At 30.1% G+C, this 16,755-nt stretch overlaps 1 protein-coding gene across 1 annotated transcript; it reads left to right on the plus strand.

Annotated features, from left to right (window-relative positions):
* The first annotated feature begins 14,051 nt into the window (after nucleotides 1-14,051).
* LOC120074440 (heavy metal-associated isoprenylated plant protein 27) lies at nucleotides 14,052-15,232 on the plus strand. Its single transcript, XM_039027559.2, has 2 exons — nucleotides 14,052-14,190; nucleotides 14,737-15,232. The coding sequence occupies exons 1-2, from the start codon at nucleotides 14,098-14,100 to the stop codon at nucleotides 15,121-15,123; spliced, it is 480 nt and encodes a 159-aa protein (XP_038883487.1). The 5' UTR covers nucleotides 14,052-14,097; the 3' UTR covers nucleotides 15,124-15,232.
* Nucleotides 15,233-16,755: the final 1,523 nt, after the last annotated feature.

Here is a 16,755-nt window from a genome sequence, read left to right on the forward strand (position 1 = left end):
AAATTCCAAGTCATTCAAAAGCACCGTGAACATGAAAAATGACTTTTCCATTGAGTTTTCTTCTTCATCTTTGATTCTTTGGTCTCTTCACTTCTCAATTCCTGAAAAAATTAGAAATACATTAAACCAAGAGAATAATTTATAAGTAATAATAATATTTGATCTTATGGTAGTAAAACTTACCACTAAAATCATCATTTTGCTCCAAATTCAATCCCTTATTTCAAAACACTAGAGGAGGATGGACTCTCTACAAAAAAAATCATGCAAAATTAAATATATTAATTATGAGCATTAAACAGGTTAGATATGTACAATAAAAAATTCATTTAATTACCTGATTCAATATTTTCTCAAGTCTCTAACTCTTCAAGTTGTGGATAGAGATCTAGTAACACTCAGCCACCACGAATCCAATTTTGTGTACATATCAAGGCCTCCACTGTTTTTGGAGTCAAAGAACTTCGAAAGGAATCTAAGAATCTTCCCTCCTGTACTAAATGTAGATTCAGAAGCGACTGTAGATATCGGAACTGCCAAAACATCTCGAACAATTTTTGATAAAATGGGATAATTGTAGACATTCATCTTCCACCAATACAATATCTCAAAATCATCTTTATCTTCTATAACCTTGTCAGACAAATAAGAAGACAAATCATTCTACACTTCCAAATAACTTTCTTCTTTTTTCAACCTCTTAAAAATTATCCACGGATCATCTATATCTTCGTCCACCTCATGATCATCTTCATTTATATTGACAGTTTTTTATTGTTGAGAATCATTAGTACTATGACTACCATGAAGTGAGTGTTATGTGATTTATAAAAGTCATATAGACGATACAATTATAATTTCACACTCTCAACCATATCTTTAACCACATCACTGTCATAAACATTGGAAAGACAATAATTCAAATACTTTAACTTGTACCGAGGATCGATGACCATAGCCAGAAATATTAATTTATTCATTTTTTTAAGCGAACCCCAATACTTATCAAACTTGGTCTTCATATTCATAGCCATCATACTTAGAACAGAGTTGGTATTATTTCTCCATTTGTTTAAAGCAAATTGAATTTTATTAATTTCCTTATAACCAACATTAGAAGTCACATATGAAGATCCACTTATCGTTGTGGTGGTATCATAAAACCTCTTTAAAAACTTAATAAATACACCTACAGTCAACCAATCAGATGTACTTGGGGGCCCCAATCTTTTATTTCCACGATCATCTTCCTCGAAGTAATCAACAAAATCTGAGTCTTCTTTCTCCTCCTCTAAAGTTCTAAAAGCTTTCTCAAATTTAATTGCATGTTCAAGTAGAATTCCACCTAGTTGCCACATCTAAACAAACAAAAGCCTTACACTGAATTTTTTCTTGTTTCACGCAAGCTTTAAACTTTTCCATTCTCCTAGGTGATGATCGAACATATCTCACAGCATTACGAACACTAGCAATAGAATCATGCATATCTTTCAGTCTATCATTCACAATAAGATTAATAATGTGGGCACAACACCTCACGTGTAATAGTTCTCCATCTAAAACAACCGATTTCTAACTTTTAAGTCTTCTCTTAACATAAGAGATAGCCACATCATTAGAACTTGCATTATCAACGGTGATGGAAAAAAAAAATTCAATCCCCCATTCCAAAAAAACACCTCTCAATCATCTTCCCAATAGTCTCCCCCTTATGATTAGCAACTTGACAAAAGCTCAAAATCTTCTTATACAAAACCCATTCAGAATCAATAAAATGTGCAGTGATGACCATGTAGTGCACATTTTGTAGCGAAGTCCATGTGTCGGTAGTAAGACAAACTCTTTGAGAGCTTTTAACTAGAAATGATTTCAACTTTTTTTTCTCCTCAAGATAAAGTTGATATACATCTCTAGCGATTGTGACTCTCGATAGAACATCAAAATTAGGACAAAAACACTATAAAAGTGTCTAAAACCCTCTGTCTCAACAAATTTGAACGATAACTCATTCATAATTATCATTTTAGCGCATGCTAGTCTACACGCTTGTTGGCTAAACAATGTCATCACAAAGTTACTAGCACTGACTTCTTTTCCATCATTTGAAGGTACGAGAGTTAGGGTGGTTTGTCCTTTTTCTTCTTCTTTATATGGGTACTTTTTACATTGATTTCTTAAGTGCTTCCATAAATACTAGTTCCACAAGTATTACTATCACATACGTAATCTTTACCACAATAGTTACACTTGCACCTAGCTCCATCATGACCACTTGCTTCCATTTTTGTGAAATGATCCCACACAAACGAGGTTGGTTTATTAGGTCTCTTTCGATTGGACTTGGGAGGTAGAGGTGGTATATTTTTAGGAGTTTGGCTAACATTAAGAGGGGGAGGAGGAGACATTTCATTATTATCGGTTCCACTCGTATTACCACTACTACTATCCATCTATAAAATAAATGAAACTAGTAAACAACTTATTACACCTACCTATACAATTAAAAACAAACAAACAAATACTATCTAACTGTATAAAAATTAACTCATAACAAACAAACACTATCTAGCTTTTCAATAAATGGTATATGTACACACTACAGAATAAAAATTAAATTAGTTTACTCATGGGGAAGTTTGAGATGGTGATTCAGCAGTGTCTGATTTCGTATCCATTGTGACGACTTTGAAGAATCTATCTAACTGTTCTCAGGACACTGCGAGATTGAACAAAAATTAATGTATTAATCAATCACGGTTAAAATGTTATCTTTTCAAATGTCAACAAAATGATATTTGAACAAAATGCATACAAAATGTAATACACACTACCATTTTCTTTGTTTTTTTCTTCTTATATAGAATATAACTGCTTTTCAACATTACAATTATCTTATCAACATTACATTTACCTTATCATATTAATATATAATGTTCCCTTTTAGTGTATTGGCTTAATTTTTGTTAATTAATTTTAAAAAAATAAATAGGATAATTGTAGTAAAGGGCCAAAAAGAGCAGTAGAGCATTCCCTATCCCTACAACAAAATGTAACAAATGTTATCTACTTGCTTTATTGAAGAAAATACCCCTAATGATGAGTCGTTCGTGAAACTTCCTTGGAGTTTGAGCAGTAGGCGAGGCGGAGACCGGACTGAATAAAAGAAAATTTGCGAGGGTGAAGCTTGGAGTTCGCGAAGCTTGGAGTTGGGGTAGTAGGCGAGATAAGCGGCTGAGGGGCGGCGTTCGGCAATTCGATGGTAGTCGACTGGCGAGAGGAGGGTTTCGGTCTGCATCTGTGTGGATGGATTGGACAAAAGAAAATTTAAACTTGAGTCTTCTTGAGCGGTGCGGAGAGGGACTGAGGGTTTCATTCCAATTTTGTTTTTTTTTAATATATATATATATAATAAAAAACAAAACGTTATCTCCACCTCTGGATGGCGTGCACCGTGCGACTACGTAATTAGCGTAACGCTCCCCTCGCCTCCCTTTTATGTTTTATATATATATATATTCGGGTCGGGTCGGGTCGACCCTGAAATGGGGTAACCCGAGACCCGACCCGAATTTAATATTTTCTAAAATTTTTAACCCAACCCAACCCTTGCGGTTTGGGTTGGGTAATCCAAGTTGGTTAGGTTACCAGGTTTTTTGAACACCCTTAAGAGTAATAACTATAATAGAGGGATAGCGCAAGGGTAGTGGAATGTGTTGGTACTTCGAAAACCAAGCATGAACGCATACATCAGGAGTATCAAAAGGCGATGTTGACATTTCACCTACCACGCTGTTAGTAACAGAGATTCAGAGCAGGTCCATCACGCCGTTAGTTGCAGAATTTCAGAGAAGGACCATTATTGTTATTGGTGATCAAGCTCTATAAATAGAAGCCTTAGAGCACAACGTGAAATCATTTGAGCTGCTGCCTTAGGGCAGATCCTTGTGATCCAGACGAAAGCATGAGAAGATATTCTTGAGAGTTCTTCATTCCTTCAACCATTCCGAGTGACGACCGAAGCTCCACTGGAGATAGATCTCGAGAGAGACTACTCCACCGTCCATCCACGGCACCACCGGCAGCCTTGACACACATCTGATGGATGCAAGACATTGCCCATCTGGCCCTCCATATCACTTCTACCTCTGTATTGTATTACATCGTGGCTTAAGAGATTAATACATTTTGTGATCAATGCATTTCTCTATTTCCTCGATTCCATCTTCATTTTCTTATCATCCTTTACTTTCATCGCAAAGACTAAGTAAGATTGCTAGAGTATCGCATACTTAACCATACAGCATAGACATATGAAGCATGTAGCAAACCACCGAGAGGTATGTGTTGTGCGAGTGTTGTGAGAAAATCCTATTTGCATAGTGTGATGCTGTAGCAATGCTTGTCTATGAGCTGATCAGTGGTAGCTAACTGCCCAGGAGGGTAAGTGGTGGAACGCATTAAGCAAAATAAGCAGTGTTCCTAGAGATAGAAATAATCTTATGTCAACCATGTTTATGTGATTACCTTGTCTTATGAGCGCATCATTCATCATTTAGGCATACTTGAGAGAGTAGTCTAAAAACCAAATCTAGGCTTGAGAGAGTCAGATTGGATCGCATAGGCAAGAATAGAGCTTAGAGTTAAGCTCTGTTTGTTATTACACAGCGTATGCACCCTACAGATAGGATATGAAAGTATGCGGTCACATCGCATACATCCAAGAGTAGGATACGGTGGTATGCATCTTTTTTATGTGTGGGAGTACGTGAGCAAGAATAAAAACTTAGATATAAGACCTCTCGACACTATCGCATATACATCGCATGTGTCTTTGTCAAGTGTGTGTAGCATAATCACATAGCTTGCGTTGGCTGGGGTTACCTTTGTGATCAAGCTTAGGGATGCGGTGAAGTCATCCCCGTCATTCTATCTATTTTTTCGTGCATTTTATTACGCGTTAGCAATTGTCGTGTCTCTATCTCTCACAGTCATACTTCCACGGCTTAATTTGTTAGTTAGGAGTAGGAGTAGTGCATAGCCCATAACCTTCAAATTCTTTTATTCTTTGTCGCAAACACTTTACTTCATAACATTTAGCTACAAGTCCTTGAGTTTGACCTCGGATCACCCGAAAAACTTGCAATCTCGTTATACTTGACGAGAGAGCAAGAAAACTTGTGGCAGGAACGCATGGTCATCAACGCATATTGCATATCCCTTAGTCCAATGCATGACCAGCGATGCATGAAGAACGAACAATGAACGCATATTTATTTACTCCATTTTTCACCCATCAATTACTCCAAAAGCTCTCGACTTTTCTACTCATTTTGGCAAAATCAGACTCACGACACACTTCATTTTTTTCTCAACAAATTGTCTTTTTAAAGAGTTTTTACCGCCACTTCTTTTTTTGTTTGATAAATCCACCTCCATAAATAACCAATCAAAAATCCAATTTTATTCAACTCCAATTTTACTTTAACGAAAAAACACTTCCACAATTAACCAATTACAAGCTTTCTTATATGTAAAGTAAAAATGGAAATGGGCTTTGTAATTCAAATGGGTCCATTATGAGTAATTCTTCACCAAAATCAGATTTTGTGTTATTGGCTGAGGTAAGTTTTTTTTCTCCACATCCTAACAGCTAAAATAATCTAGATTGGTCTTTTAACCCTTATATGTTCTCTTTTTGTAATTTGGACTTGATTTAAATAGTAAAGCTGTTGCGAGTTTTTAAATTTTGTACGGATTGATTTTAACTTGATTTCTAGGAAGATTTCTTGTTATGATAAATATTTTTTTTATTCAAGAGATACGTGTTTCATCTTAAATTTTGTATTAAGAAATCTAAATGAACTTATTTGATTGATATATATATTTTAATTGTTACTCAACTTTGAAATCTTTATTCTAATGAACTTTTTTAAAATGAAACTTAATTCTAGAAATAGAAGCGAACAAAATCTAGGAATCTAAGTTGGCTTTATCTTGAAAATGACATTGGCTTGACCAAGAAAAATATCCTCATTCATGACGAAGATGTGAGAAAATGAAATCACGTATTTATTTAATTCAAAAAGTGATTCAATGCTATATAATAGTAGGAAGGTTTGCAGACAATTATAATAGAGTAATAATTAGGTGTAACATGCCTACTATGTCTTTACCCACACAATTTTTTTTAATATATATATATATTAAAAAATTATTAATGTCAATTTTTTATTGGATAGCTGTATAAACTGCACAAAAATAAGTGTAGACTAGACAATAACTAAGTATTTTCTATTACAATATACATATTTTTTAGAAAAAAAATTGCACAAAAAACATATTCTAAAGGCCTAAATGACCCAAATTTTGAAAAAAAAAATGTCAATGACTCTTTTCTGTTGATGTCATGGTCACATGAAAATATAATATTACCCTTGCTTTCATGATTTTTTTTTTCTTTTTCTTTTGTTCTCCACGTTGATGATTTTTTTCTTTTTTTCTTTTCTCTTTCTTTTTCCTCTTCTTTTCCCCCCTCTTTTATTCTTTTGATGTGTCTTCTTCTTCTCTGACTTCTTCTCCTCTACACATCTTCTTCTTCTTTTCCGACTCGATGAGTTTACACGAGCAACTCCGAATGCAACCAACTCCGATGAACAAGAACGAGAGCAAGAGAGAGGAGTGATTTTATGAGTGAGGAAAGGATGAGTGAAACCAACGTGAGCGAGACCGGAGAGAGGGGAGAAGAAGACGACCAATTGTTCTATGAATTTAAAAAATGGATCATCGGCGAGAGGGAGAGCAATATTTTTTTGCGTGCACACGAGTATATTTTGATAATTTTGTCCAAATTTGACGTCAGCTAAAGGGTCATTCGACATTCTTTTCCAAAAACTGGGTTATTTGACATTTTTTACTCCATTTTAGATCATCAATATAAAATTTCCCACTTTTTCCCATATTAATTTACGTGCATATCCTTTTTTAGAAAAAGGTAGGAAGGTAATTATATTGTGTTTTTCTCCATATTTATGGGTGTGTTGTTTGGTAGGCATATTAAGGTTTGTGGATGTGTGGGCCTTTTAAATGGAGGCCATTTTGGATGTGTAGGGTTAATTAATGGTGCTCGTTTTGGAAAATTTTTAAATTGATGCATATTTGACTCAAATATGAACATAGTTTTACAGATTAGTCTTAGCAACCGAAAAACCTTTAGTTCAAATCTTTTCATTTTTCATTCTACTAAAAAATAAACATGTTTTAAATAATTTAGAATTGATTTAGTTTTTTATTTTATATTTTAAACGTAGTTTTTATGTTTTTAAAATTTATTTTGATTTTTCTAAATGACATAAGTATTTGAAATTTTCTAACAAGTAGTAAGAATTATGTTTGAATTCCCATTTTCCCTTTTATTTACATATTTACGGGAGTCATTTAGGATTTTTTTTTCTCAACACATTTCGAGTGTATCATGTAGGAATAGAGTTTTTTTTTTAAAAAAATAATAATAAAAAAGAAAAGACGATTTAATTATTTTATGTAGTTGTTATAGTTTTTTAAATTAGAATGAGAGTTTGCTTTCAACTTAATTAGGATATAGAGGGTAGGAAAATTGAACCTCTTATTTAGAGGTTTATAGTGTAAACCTTATGTCAATTGAATTATTCTCATTATAGTAGTTGTCAATAATAGAGCATAACTTAATAAACACTTGTACAAATAATAATAATAATTATAGGGATAGGTAATAATAATAATAATAATACATATGTTAACTTCTTTTAAGATTGAGAGTTGGAGTTAAACCGAGCATAACTCAATTGACATCCGAGTGTGCTAGAAACTACAAGGCCCATGGTTTGAATTCCCTATCCCAAATTGTACTAAAGAAAGAGAAGATTGAGAGTTGGCTTTCAACGTTTTTTAATAATATCAATAAAAAAGAGAAAAAAAAATATTAGAACATAATGATAAGACATTCATTTCCTCGCCACATGCAATATCTTTAATAGTATAACAATCATGGAAATAAGGATCGAACTTTCAACTTTTTTAAAAAATGAGTGCAAGACAATTACCACTAAATTAAGTTTGCTTTGATTAGAATATTACATTTGATACAAAACTCCACCTTTTTAAGAACTTTTAACCAACATTATTAAATCTTCACTACGTTGTGGTGTAGTCCAAAGATTTTTCCCAAATATAATTCAATTTCTCACCATTTATCTATCCATAATCGATGATTTAACTCGAAAGACATCTCTCGTGGTCCTATAAGTAGATGATGCTATTGTTTGTAATTTTTATATTCTATAAACTTTTGTAATTTTACCATCTATTTTACTAAAAATGGGGGAAATAGTGATGCTTATATTAATTTTTTTGTTTTTAGAAAAAGAAAAGATAAATTAGCCTAAAAATTTAAAGTAGAACTACCTCAACCAATAAAAAAAAAAAAGAAAAAAAAAAAAAAAAAAAAAGAAATACATGGGCATCCAGGAAAGATGAAGGGAGGGGGTGCCACATAAGCTTAGGGAGCATTAAAACCAGTAGCTAATTTATGATTCGAGTCACAAAAGTGAAAATGACACTATAAAACGGACGGCACACTAATCTACTAACTCCCAACCAACCCCAAGAAAATCCTACTTCAGATATTGCCCATTCATTCAACTGCCTATTTCATAATTGACTTATATATATATATGTATATGTATGTATATATATATATATATGTATATATATATGTATGTATATATATTAAAAAGTATTTTTTTAGTTCCTAAATTTTGAACATAGTTTCTATTTAGTTCTTAAATTTCAAAATGTTATACATTTAATCTTTACGTTTTGACTTTGATTTAAATTTAACCCCTAAGTTTCAAAATGTTACAATTTTACTCTTAAGATTTAAGTTTTGTTTCAATTTGGTAGGTAGATTTGAAGATTTTACATTTTTAACCTCAATTTTTCATTAATACTCACTTTCAATCTTGGACAGTTTCTATTAATTAATTAAAAATAATTATGAAATGAAATTTTAATTTTAATTTTAAAAACATGTAAAATAACGAAACTTAAATTATAACTCTTTTATTTTTTTTAATTTATTGACATAAATTAACATTCAAGATGGTAAAATAAGTATTTAGTGAAAAATTTGTGGTTAAAAGTATAAATCTCAATATATGGAGACCTAATTGGAATAAAACTCAAATATTAAGAATAAAATTGTAACATTTTAAAATTTTAAAACTAAATTGAAACCAAACTGAAAATATAAAGATTAGACATGTAATATTTTAAAATTTAGAGATCAAATCAAAACTATACCCAAAATTTGGGGAGAAATGTATTTTTCTCACATTCCTTGGCGAAGATATCAAAATCACTTTGTCAAACATACTTAAATTAATAAGTGCTGCCGCTCATTGCAATTAGCTTTGAGGGGGCGTCAAGCAGTTTTTTCCTCTCATTATTATCAAATATTAATTTAGTTCTAAAAATACCCATTTTAAAAGGAAAAAAAAAACTTTTTTTTCCTCTAGATTTTGGGCTTATTTCTATTTTATTTTTATAGATTTTATAATGTTATAGTTTTGAGGTGGGTTCAGTTTATCTATTGAAGTGTTTAATTTTAAAAAATAAGTCATTTTGAAAAAAAAAATAGAATTGTTTGAGAATTGTTCTAATAACTTTTAAAACAATTTTAAAGTGTATTATTTTAAACATTTTTATAAAAGGAGTTTAAATGAAAACAACTTTTCTAAATATTTTCTCTTATCCATCTAAACAAATTATTAGTATTTAAATTTTGAATTTAATTTCAATTTATTCCATAAATTTTAAAAATGTTACAATTTTTTCCTTGAGATTTGAGTTTTACTTTAATTTGGTCCTTAGCTTTAAAGACTTACATTTTTAACCTCGAACTTTCACTAAATACACATTCCAGTTTTTGGCAATATCTACTAATTAATTTAAAATAATTATGAAGTAAGTTTTAAAATAAAATTTTGGAGTCTTTTTAAATATAAAAAAATATTTAAAAATATTTACAATTTATAGCAAAAAGTTCTAAAAATACAAATCACTTTACTATAAAATGTAAATATTTTTGGGATTTTTCTATTTATAAGAATTTTCCAAAATTTTTTAATAGATATGAAAAATGGTAAAACTTAATTATTCTTTTAATTTAAAATTAATTAATAGATAATATATATTAACACCAAAAATAGTAAGTTATTATTTAATGAAAAATCAAAATTAAAAGTGTAAATCTTAAACCTATAGATTAAATTGAAGTCAAACTCAAAATTCAATATTTGAAAGTGTTACATTTTGAAACCTGAAGGCCAAATGGAAACTAGGTACAAAAATATATTTTTCCCAATAATTTTTAAGTTAACTTTCATAATTGTGTCTATTGATCCCTAAACTCTTAAAAGTATAATAGTTTTTTTATATTTTAATTTTGTGTTGAGTGTTGAGAATCTCCCAACTAAAAAAAAGATCATAGGACCTCACAATATCTCTAAGATGCATGAGTTATTTTTTTTTTATTATCAACTAGTTTTGAGATGAAACTTCAAGTTATCGAATACTAATAAGTCTCTAGACTTAAAAATTGTATCTAATAGGCTTTTAAAGTTCCAAATTTTATTTGATAGGTTTTATCATTCAAAATTTTCTCAAAAAAGTAATTGAAAATTGATTTATTAGATATAAGATTAAAATTTGATGTTTAGTAGATACATGAGTATTTAAAAAAATATATGGTCAATAATCTATTAAATATAAAATTGAAAAAAAATTGAGGATACATAGAAATCAAAAGTAAAAATTTTAAAATCTATAAGATAATTTTTAAAGTTTAAAAATCAATCAACATAAAAGTAAAAGTTTTAAGAATATTTTCAAATACCTTTTGAAATTTAAAGACTTGTTGAATAGATTGAAAGCCATACTAAAAACTCAACAATTGAACTAGTAATTTAAGATAATGTATGTTTTGTTTGACATCCAATTCAACTGGTTATGTGGTTTTGGCCAATGGGTTGACCGTACTGTTCTTACCAATAATGGCCCAAAGATCAATATGGGTTAGGCCCAACATATTAGTTTATTGATTCTCTTAAAAATAGGGGCCCGGAGACGAGAAAGGGCGTGACGAAATGCTTCAGGTAGTTGAAAATCAGTGAAGATATAGAGATTCTCGAATAGGTCAACCTTTTCGAACTGCTACTTAAGTCATGGACAGGCAAGAGACAACCTGGTGAAACATCTTTATAATCCGAGGAAAAGAAAGCAAAAGCGATTTTCATTTTTAGCGGCGAGCGAAATGGGAGTACCTAAAAATACAAATAAAAGTAGGTAGAGTATTCATAAACAAGTATAGGAACAGGTTCCCGTGAGTAAGAAATTGAAAACCTCACTTCACCTAAGAAGAAGGGCATGGGGTTGGACGATTAACCACTCCAAACATAAGATTTTCGACTCGATAAATGTCTAGTAGTTTTAAAATAAAATTTTGGAAAAAGTCTAAACATAGTTTTGATCCCAAAAAGTCTACACGTAAAATATTAAATTAAAATGTACGATAATTATATGAAACTATGGAGATACCCTCTCTGATCATCAAAAAAGATTATATAACATTTAAATACAAAATCTACCCTAAAAATTCAAAATAGTCGAAAAATAAAAGAAGATTTAATGAAGAAAAATAATGAGTTACTTAAAGTCATTATATTATACAACAATAAATAAATATGGTATAAAAGTAAAAGGTAGCCACTGTCAAAATAATTGTGTGCATAAATACACTGTCTGCAAATAAATATAGAGAAATCTAACTTCGAGGTTGATGGTACAAGAACTATGTCAGTTGAGCTACGCTCATGTTGGTGATAAAAGCTCAATTTCATGATGCTATAATTCTCAAAACTTGATGAATTTTGTATTTTGTGAACCTTGTATGGTTAAAAATTACATTTAATGTATTTTTTATATTATTGAATAATTTTTTTTAGTTTCTAATGTAAATTGATTACTAAATTTCAATAATGAAAGGAAGTCATTGTATTTAACACATTGTGAATTATTTCATATGTCTATTTAACTTAAAACAAGTGTTTGTAATGTAAATGGACATAATTTTAATGTTGTTTGTTATAACATAAGATTAAAGCTATATATATGTGTGTGTGTGATATAATAGCCTTAAAAAAAGCTTATCACATGTCAAATAAAGCATTAAGAAAAGGCTATTATATAATAAAGATAGTATTGAGAGCAAACTATTATATGTTAAAGATATCTTTAATCACTAATGTTATTGAATGTTTTCATAGTCATATATACATGCTATATCTCCATATTCTATTATAGGATCCATTATAGCTTTACAAAAAGGTTATAAAAAGTTTTATACTTTTAATAATATGGGCTGTCAGGATCTTGGAAAAAGGCTACGAAAGGTCTTTTATAATTTTTTTCGTTAGCTATTGTATCAATTATTTCTTGTAGTATATTAAAATTCAATTTGAAAACAAAAAATAAACTTCATTTAATATACATATATAATATATACGAATAATAAGTACATCCGTAGTATAGCTACACATACAAGGTCGATACCGCAACACAAATACACAAATACTTGTTGTGTACCTCCACCATATAACTCTCTTCGTTTCATAGATTCAATCCTTACCCTTATATTTCTTAAAAATTAATTTCTCAAAGTAAGCATAATTCAAATATTACATACAATGTATTGAATATCAAGACATATGTGGTTCGTATTTTTTCATTTCTATTATACTAAAAAGAGATATATTATCTTTTCCATATAGATTACGTACAACTTTTTAGATACTAAGATTACAATGGTAATCGATAAACACATGGAATCTATTTTTAAATCGTTCTCCTATCTCCTTAAATATTATTCAATGACCCATTAATGTGGTTGTTTTTTGATAATCATCTTGGATTTAAATTCTAAAATCTATATGTGCCTCTTAGTTTAAAATTCTATATTGATATATCGCAATTTCAATTTATATTTATATTCGACAATAAGGTGTGAATCGACATTTTAATCATTTCGTAAAAGATCACGAAACATAAAAACAAAACAACAAAATATCACTAACTAATTTAAAAACCTAACATATAATTTAGATGTTAATTTAGTTTTTGTTTGTTTTTAAGACTTTTTTTTTTTTTAAAAAAAAATACTATATCAATATTTTATTGATATTTCAATTGATATTTTCACCTCAACATTCTTATCAATATCAACATTTTAAATACTACTCTTAATAATGATTGAAAATATAAATTCGAAAAAATTGAAAAAGATGACGGTTTTCTTGATTCGGTGCCGATCTTTGATCAATTCGCTGAACTAGGGGTGGTCATTCAAACCGCAGAAATCGAACTGAACTGAATCGAAAACCCAGTGAAACCGAAAAATTCGGTTCAGTTCGGTTTCACTTTCAAAAACCGAATTTGAAATCGAACCGAACCGTTTTTAACTAATATATATATATATTAAAAAAAAGAGTAAAATTGAATTTAAAACCAAACCGCTTTTAATTTAAAGAACAAAACCGAATTTAAAATCGAACCGAACCGAACCATTTTTAATTAAAAAAGAATATAACATGGATTTTTTAAAAATATCAAAACCGAACCGAACCACATTCAATTTGAACCAATAAATCGATTCGATTCGATTTGACCACCAAACCAAACCGAACCGAATCGAACCGTTTCCACTCCTATGTTGAACCCCAAGCGAAGCTAAAAACGCAAACCCACAGTAAGAACAGAACTTTCGAACCAACAACCCCAAAGTCAAAGTGCCTGATGACAAGTCATCCACTAACTTGTCCACGTGTAAGAAGAAACCCACGTGTCCATCAAGTGGAAAATGACGTGTGATCAGCTGTGCCACGTAATCAATTAGATATTGGTTTATTAGCTTAGTTACAGTTTCGACACAGATAATATTATATCGTTCGAAGCCAAAAACAGGATATATAAAAATTATATATAATTCTCTTCGTTGTTCCTGCTGTAATGGGTTTCTTGGATCGTTGCGCCGACATCTGCAACTTCTCTCACGGTCACAGCCATGACAGTAAGAAGCTCAAGAAAAACCAGCAACTTCAGGTATACATTTTAACGCTTTTCTTTGTTTTAAAAGTAAAGATTACTAACTTGTAGAAAAACCAGAACACAAAAATCTAAAAGAATTATCTCCAGCAACTAACACGATAGATACAAAAGAATTTTGCTAGGCTTCTGTGTGTATGGTAGAGTTTTTATTTATTTATTTATTGGTTTTGATTGGTTTATGTGAATTCCGCTTGATCGTTTCGTGGAAGTTGAAATTGGATGATACGATAAGGTCCCAATCAATTTTAACAAATTTGTAACCTAATTAAAAGTTCAATATTTAAAAATCAAATTTGGTCCCCAATTTTAACAATGATAAAAATTCATTGAATGTTTTGATTGGGCTTAATTTTTACAATGAAAAGTTTGATGATATAATTGTATCATATATCAAATGTGATTTTTAAATTTAAGATTTATTAAAAATATATGGATTAAAATATTGAAGAAAAAATAGAATTTTAATCCTAAATCTATCTAATTTATTTGAAATTTTTGGATTAATTAGTAATTTTTTTTTAAAAAAAAATTGTGTTGAAGAGGGTGGAGATAAAAGTGAAGATGGACTGCGAGGGGTGCGAGAAGAAGGTGAAGAAATCGGTGGAGGGAATGAAAGGGGTGACGGAGGTGGAGGTGGACCCCAAGCGGAGCAAGCTGACGGTGGTGGGTTACGTTGATCCCAACAAGGTTCTGCACCGTGTCCGCCATCGGACCGGGAAGACGGCGGAGCTCTGGCCCTATGTGCCCTACGACGTCGTTGAACACCCTTACGCGCCTGGAGCCTACGACAAGAAGGCGCCACCTGGGTACGTGCGCAATGTCGCGGCAAACCCGGACGTGGCGCCGCTTGCACGTGCCGGATCCTTCGAGGTTAAATACACCACCGCCTTCAGCGATGAAAATCCCAATGCTTGCTCCCTAATGTAACCTAGTGTCACCTCATGTAAATAAACTGTTGCTCCCCAAGGTTCTAACTTGTAATATATTTGATTATTCCAAAGAAGAAAAAAAACTTGTAATATATTGCTCGAGGAAAATTTCAAAATCATTTTTTCTCTTTTAAATTTCTCAAGACTAACCATTTAGTTTTTCAACTTTGATTTCCAATGATTTAATTCTTATATCTTTAATTTTGTAATAATTTAAGTCTTTATTTTTAAATAAGGTGTTCTTCTCTTTCTTGAGAGGAAATAGTTCTCTCTTAATTATGGTGGTTCTAAATAATAGAGTTTCAAATTCTTTTAAAATGAACAGGATGTGAGTGAACTTCTTTATATTTTTTAAATGTGAACTATTTAATCTTCAATATAAATAAATTTATCAAAATTATATGTTAATTTTTATTATTTTATGATGTAGATTTTATATTTTATAAAAATATTGAATTTTTATTTAATTTATCATTTTGTTTATTTAAAAAATCTCATTAAATCGGAATGTTAATTTTCTAAAATAGCGATTAAAATAAAATTGAATAAAATAGCGATTAAAATAAAATTGAATATTGATTAATCAAGGTTTAAGGATGAAATTGTTACTCTTAATTTTTAACCTTAATTATTTTATTAACTATTTCAATAAATCTCAATATTCGATAAATGGATATTTAAAAGTATGGAGGTTCCACCTTTCATCCAATAAATTATAAAAATTATTTAAACAGGATTTAGTCAAGTAATTGAAAAATATTTATAGTTTCTACCTTGTAGAATGAAATGATTAACTATATAATAATTATAGAATGTTCTAGCTTACAAACAATGCTAATTACTATTATTTTAATTGTTTTTAAAAATTAAATTGTACTCTTGAACTACGTAAGATCTGACTTTTTATTGTAAATCTATTAGCTTAATATATTTTTTTAAAGGAAATCTACTATCTCAAATTAGTTCAATATTTTTTTAAAAAATATTTATTTAAACAAATGTCGGTATAGTTGCAAAAATCATTTCTTAGCAAATGAGAAAGAGGAAAGCTTAGAAGTTGAGACAATGAGGAGAGGAATTGATATATTTCACATATTGACAGCAGATATGGCCTTAGTAATTTTATGCATAGATATAATAAAGAATATCTGTATATGTATTTTACGGATGACAATTAGTGATTGTGCTAATTAAGATTTTATACCACCAATCAGCAACAGAAATTATTCTCTTTTGGATTGGGTGATGTTGGTCCTTTCTTCTTGCATTTTCTTTTATTGTCTTGATTTGTTGTTGGGCTTGGGATGGTCTCCTAATAATATCTTTTACCATTTATGAGATGTACCTTGTTATATTATTGTTTAGTATAAGATCCAAATTATAAATTTATTGATTGTTAATACATTTTTCATGTTAGTTGAGTTAAATGCATATAAATTTGGCCCATTACTATCATTGTTTTAATATAATTACAAAAAACATATTATCAAACTTGAAACGGATAGATGCCTCTCAAATTCTTAAAAAAATGCAAAACTTTAAATTATGTTTAGTACTTTTATTAGGATCATTCTATATCTTTGATATATTTTTGTAGTAAACTTTAAAGTTGTAAAACCTAATTTGATTT

Source organism: Benincasa hispida, chromosome 3, assembly GCF_027475165.1.
Source record: "Benincasa hispida cultivar pf3 chromosome 3, pf3_genome.v1.1, whole genome shotgun sequence".
NCBI lineage: Eukaryota > Viridiplantae > Streptophyta > Magnoliopsida > Cucurbitales > Cucurbitaceae > Benincasa > Benincasa hispida.

Excerpts from the sequence above, each read along its gene's own strand:
- LOC120074440 (XM_039027559.2), top strand. The coding sequence starts at position 14,098 with ATGGGTTTCTTGGATCGTTGCGCCGACATCTGCAACTTCTCTCACGGT. Across the intron at positions 14,191-14,736 it reads AGAAAAACCAGCAACTTCAG|AGGGTGGAGATAAAAGTGAA; the intron begins GTATACATTTTA and ends ATTGTGTTGAAG.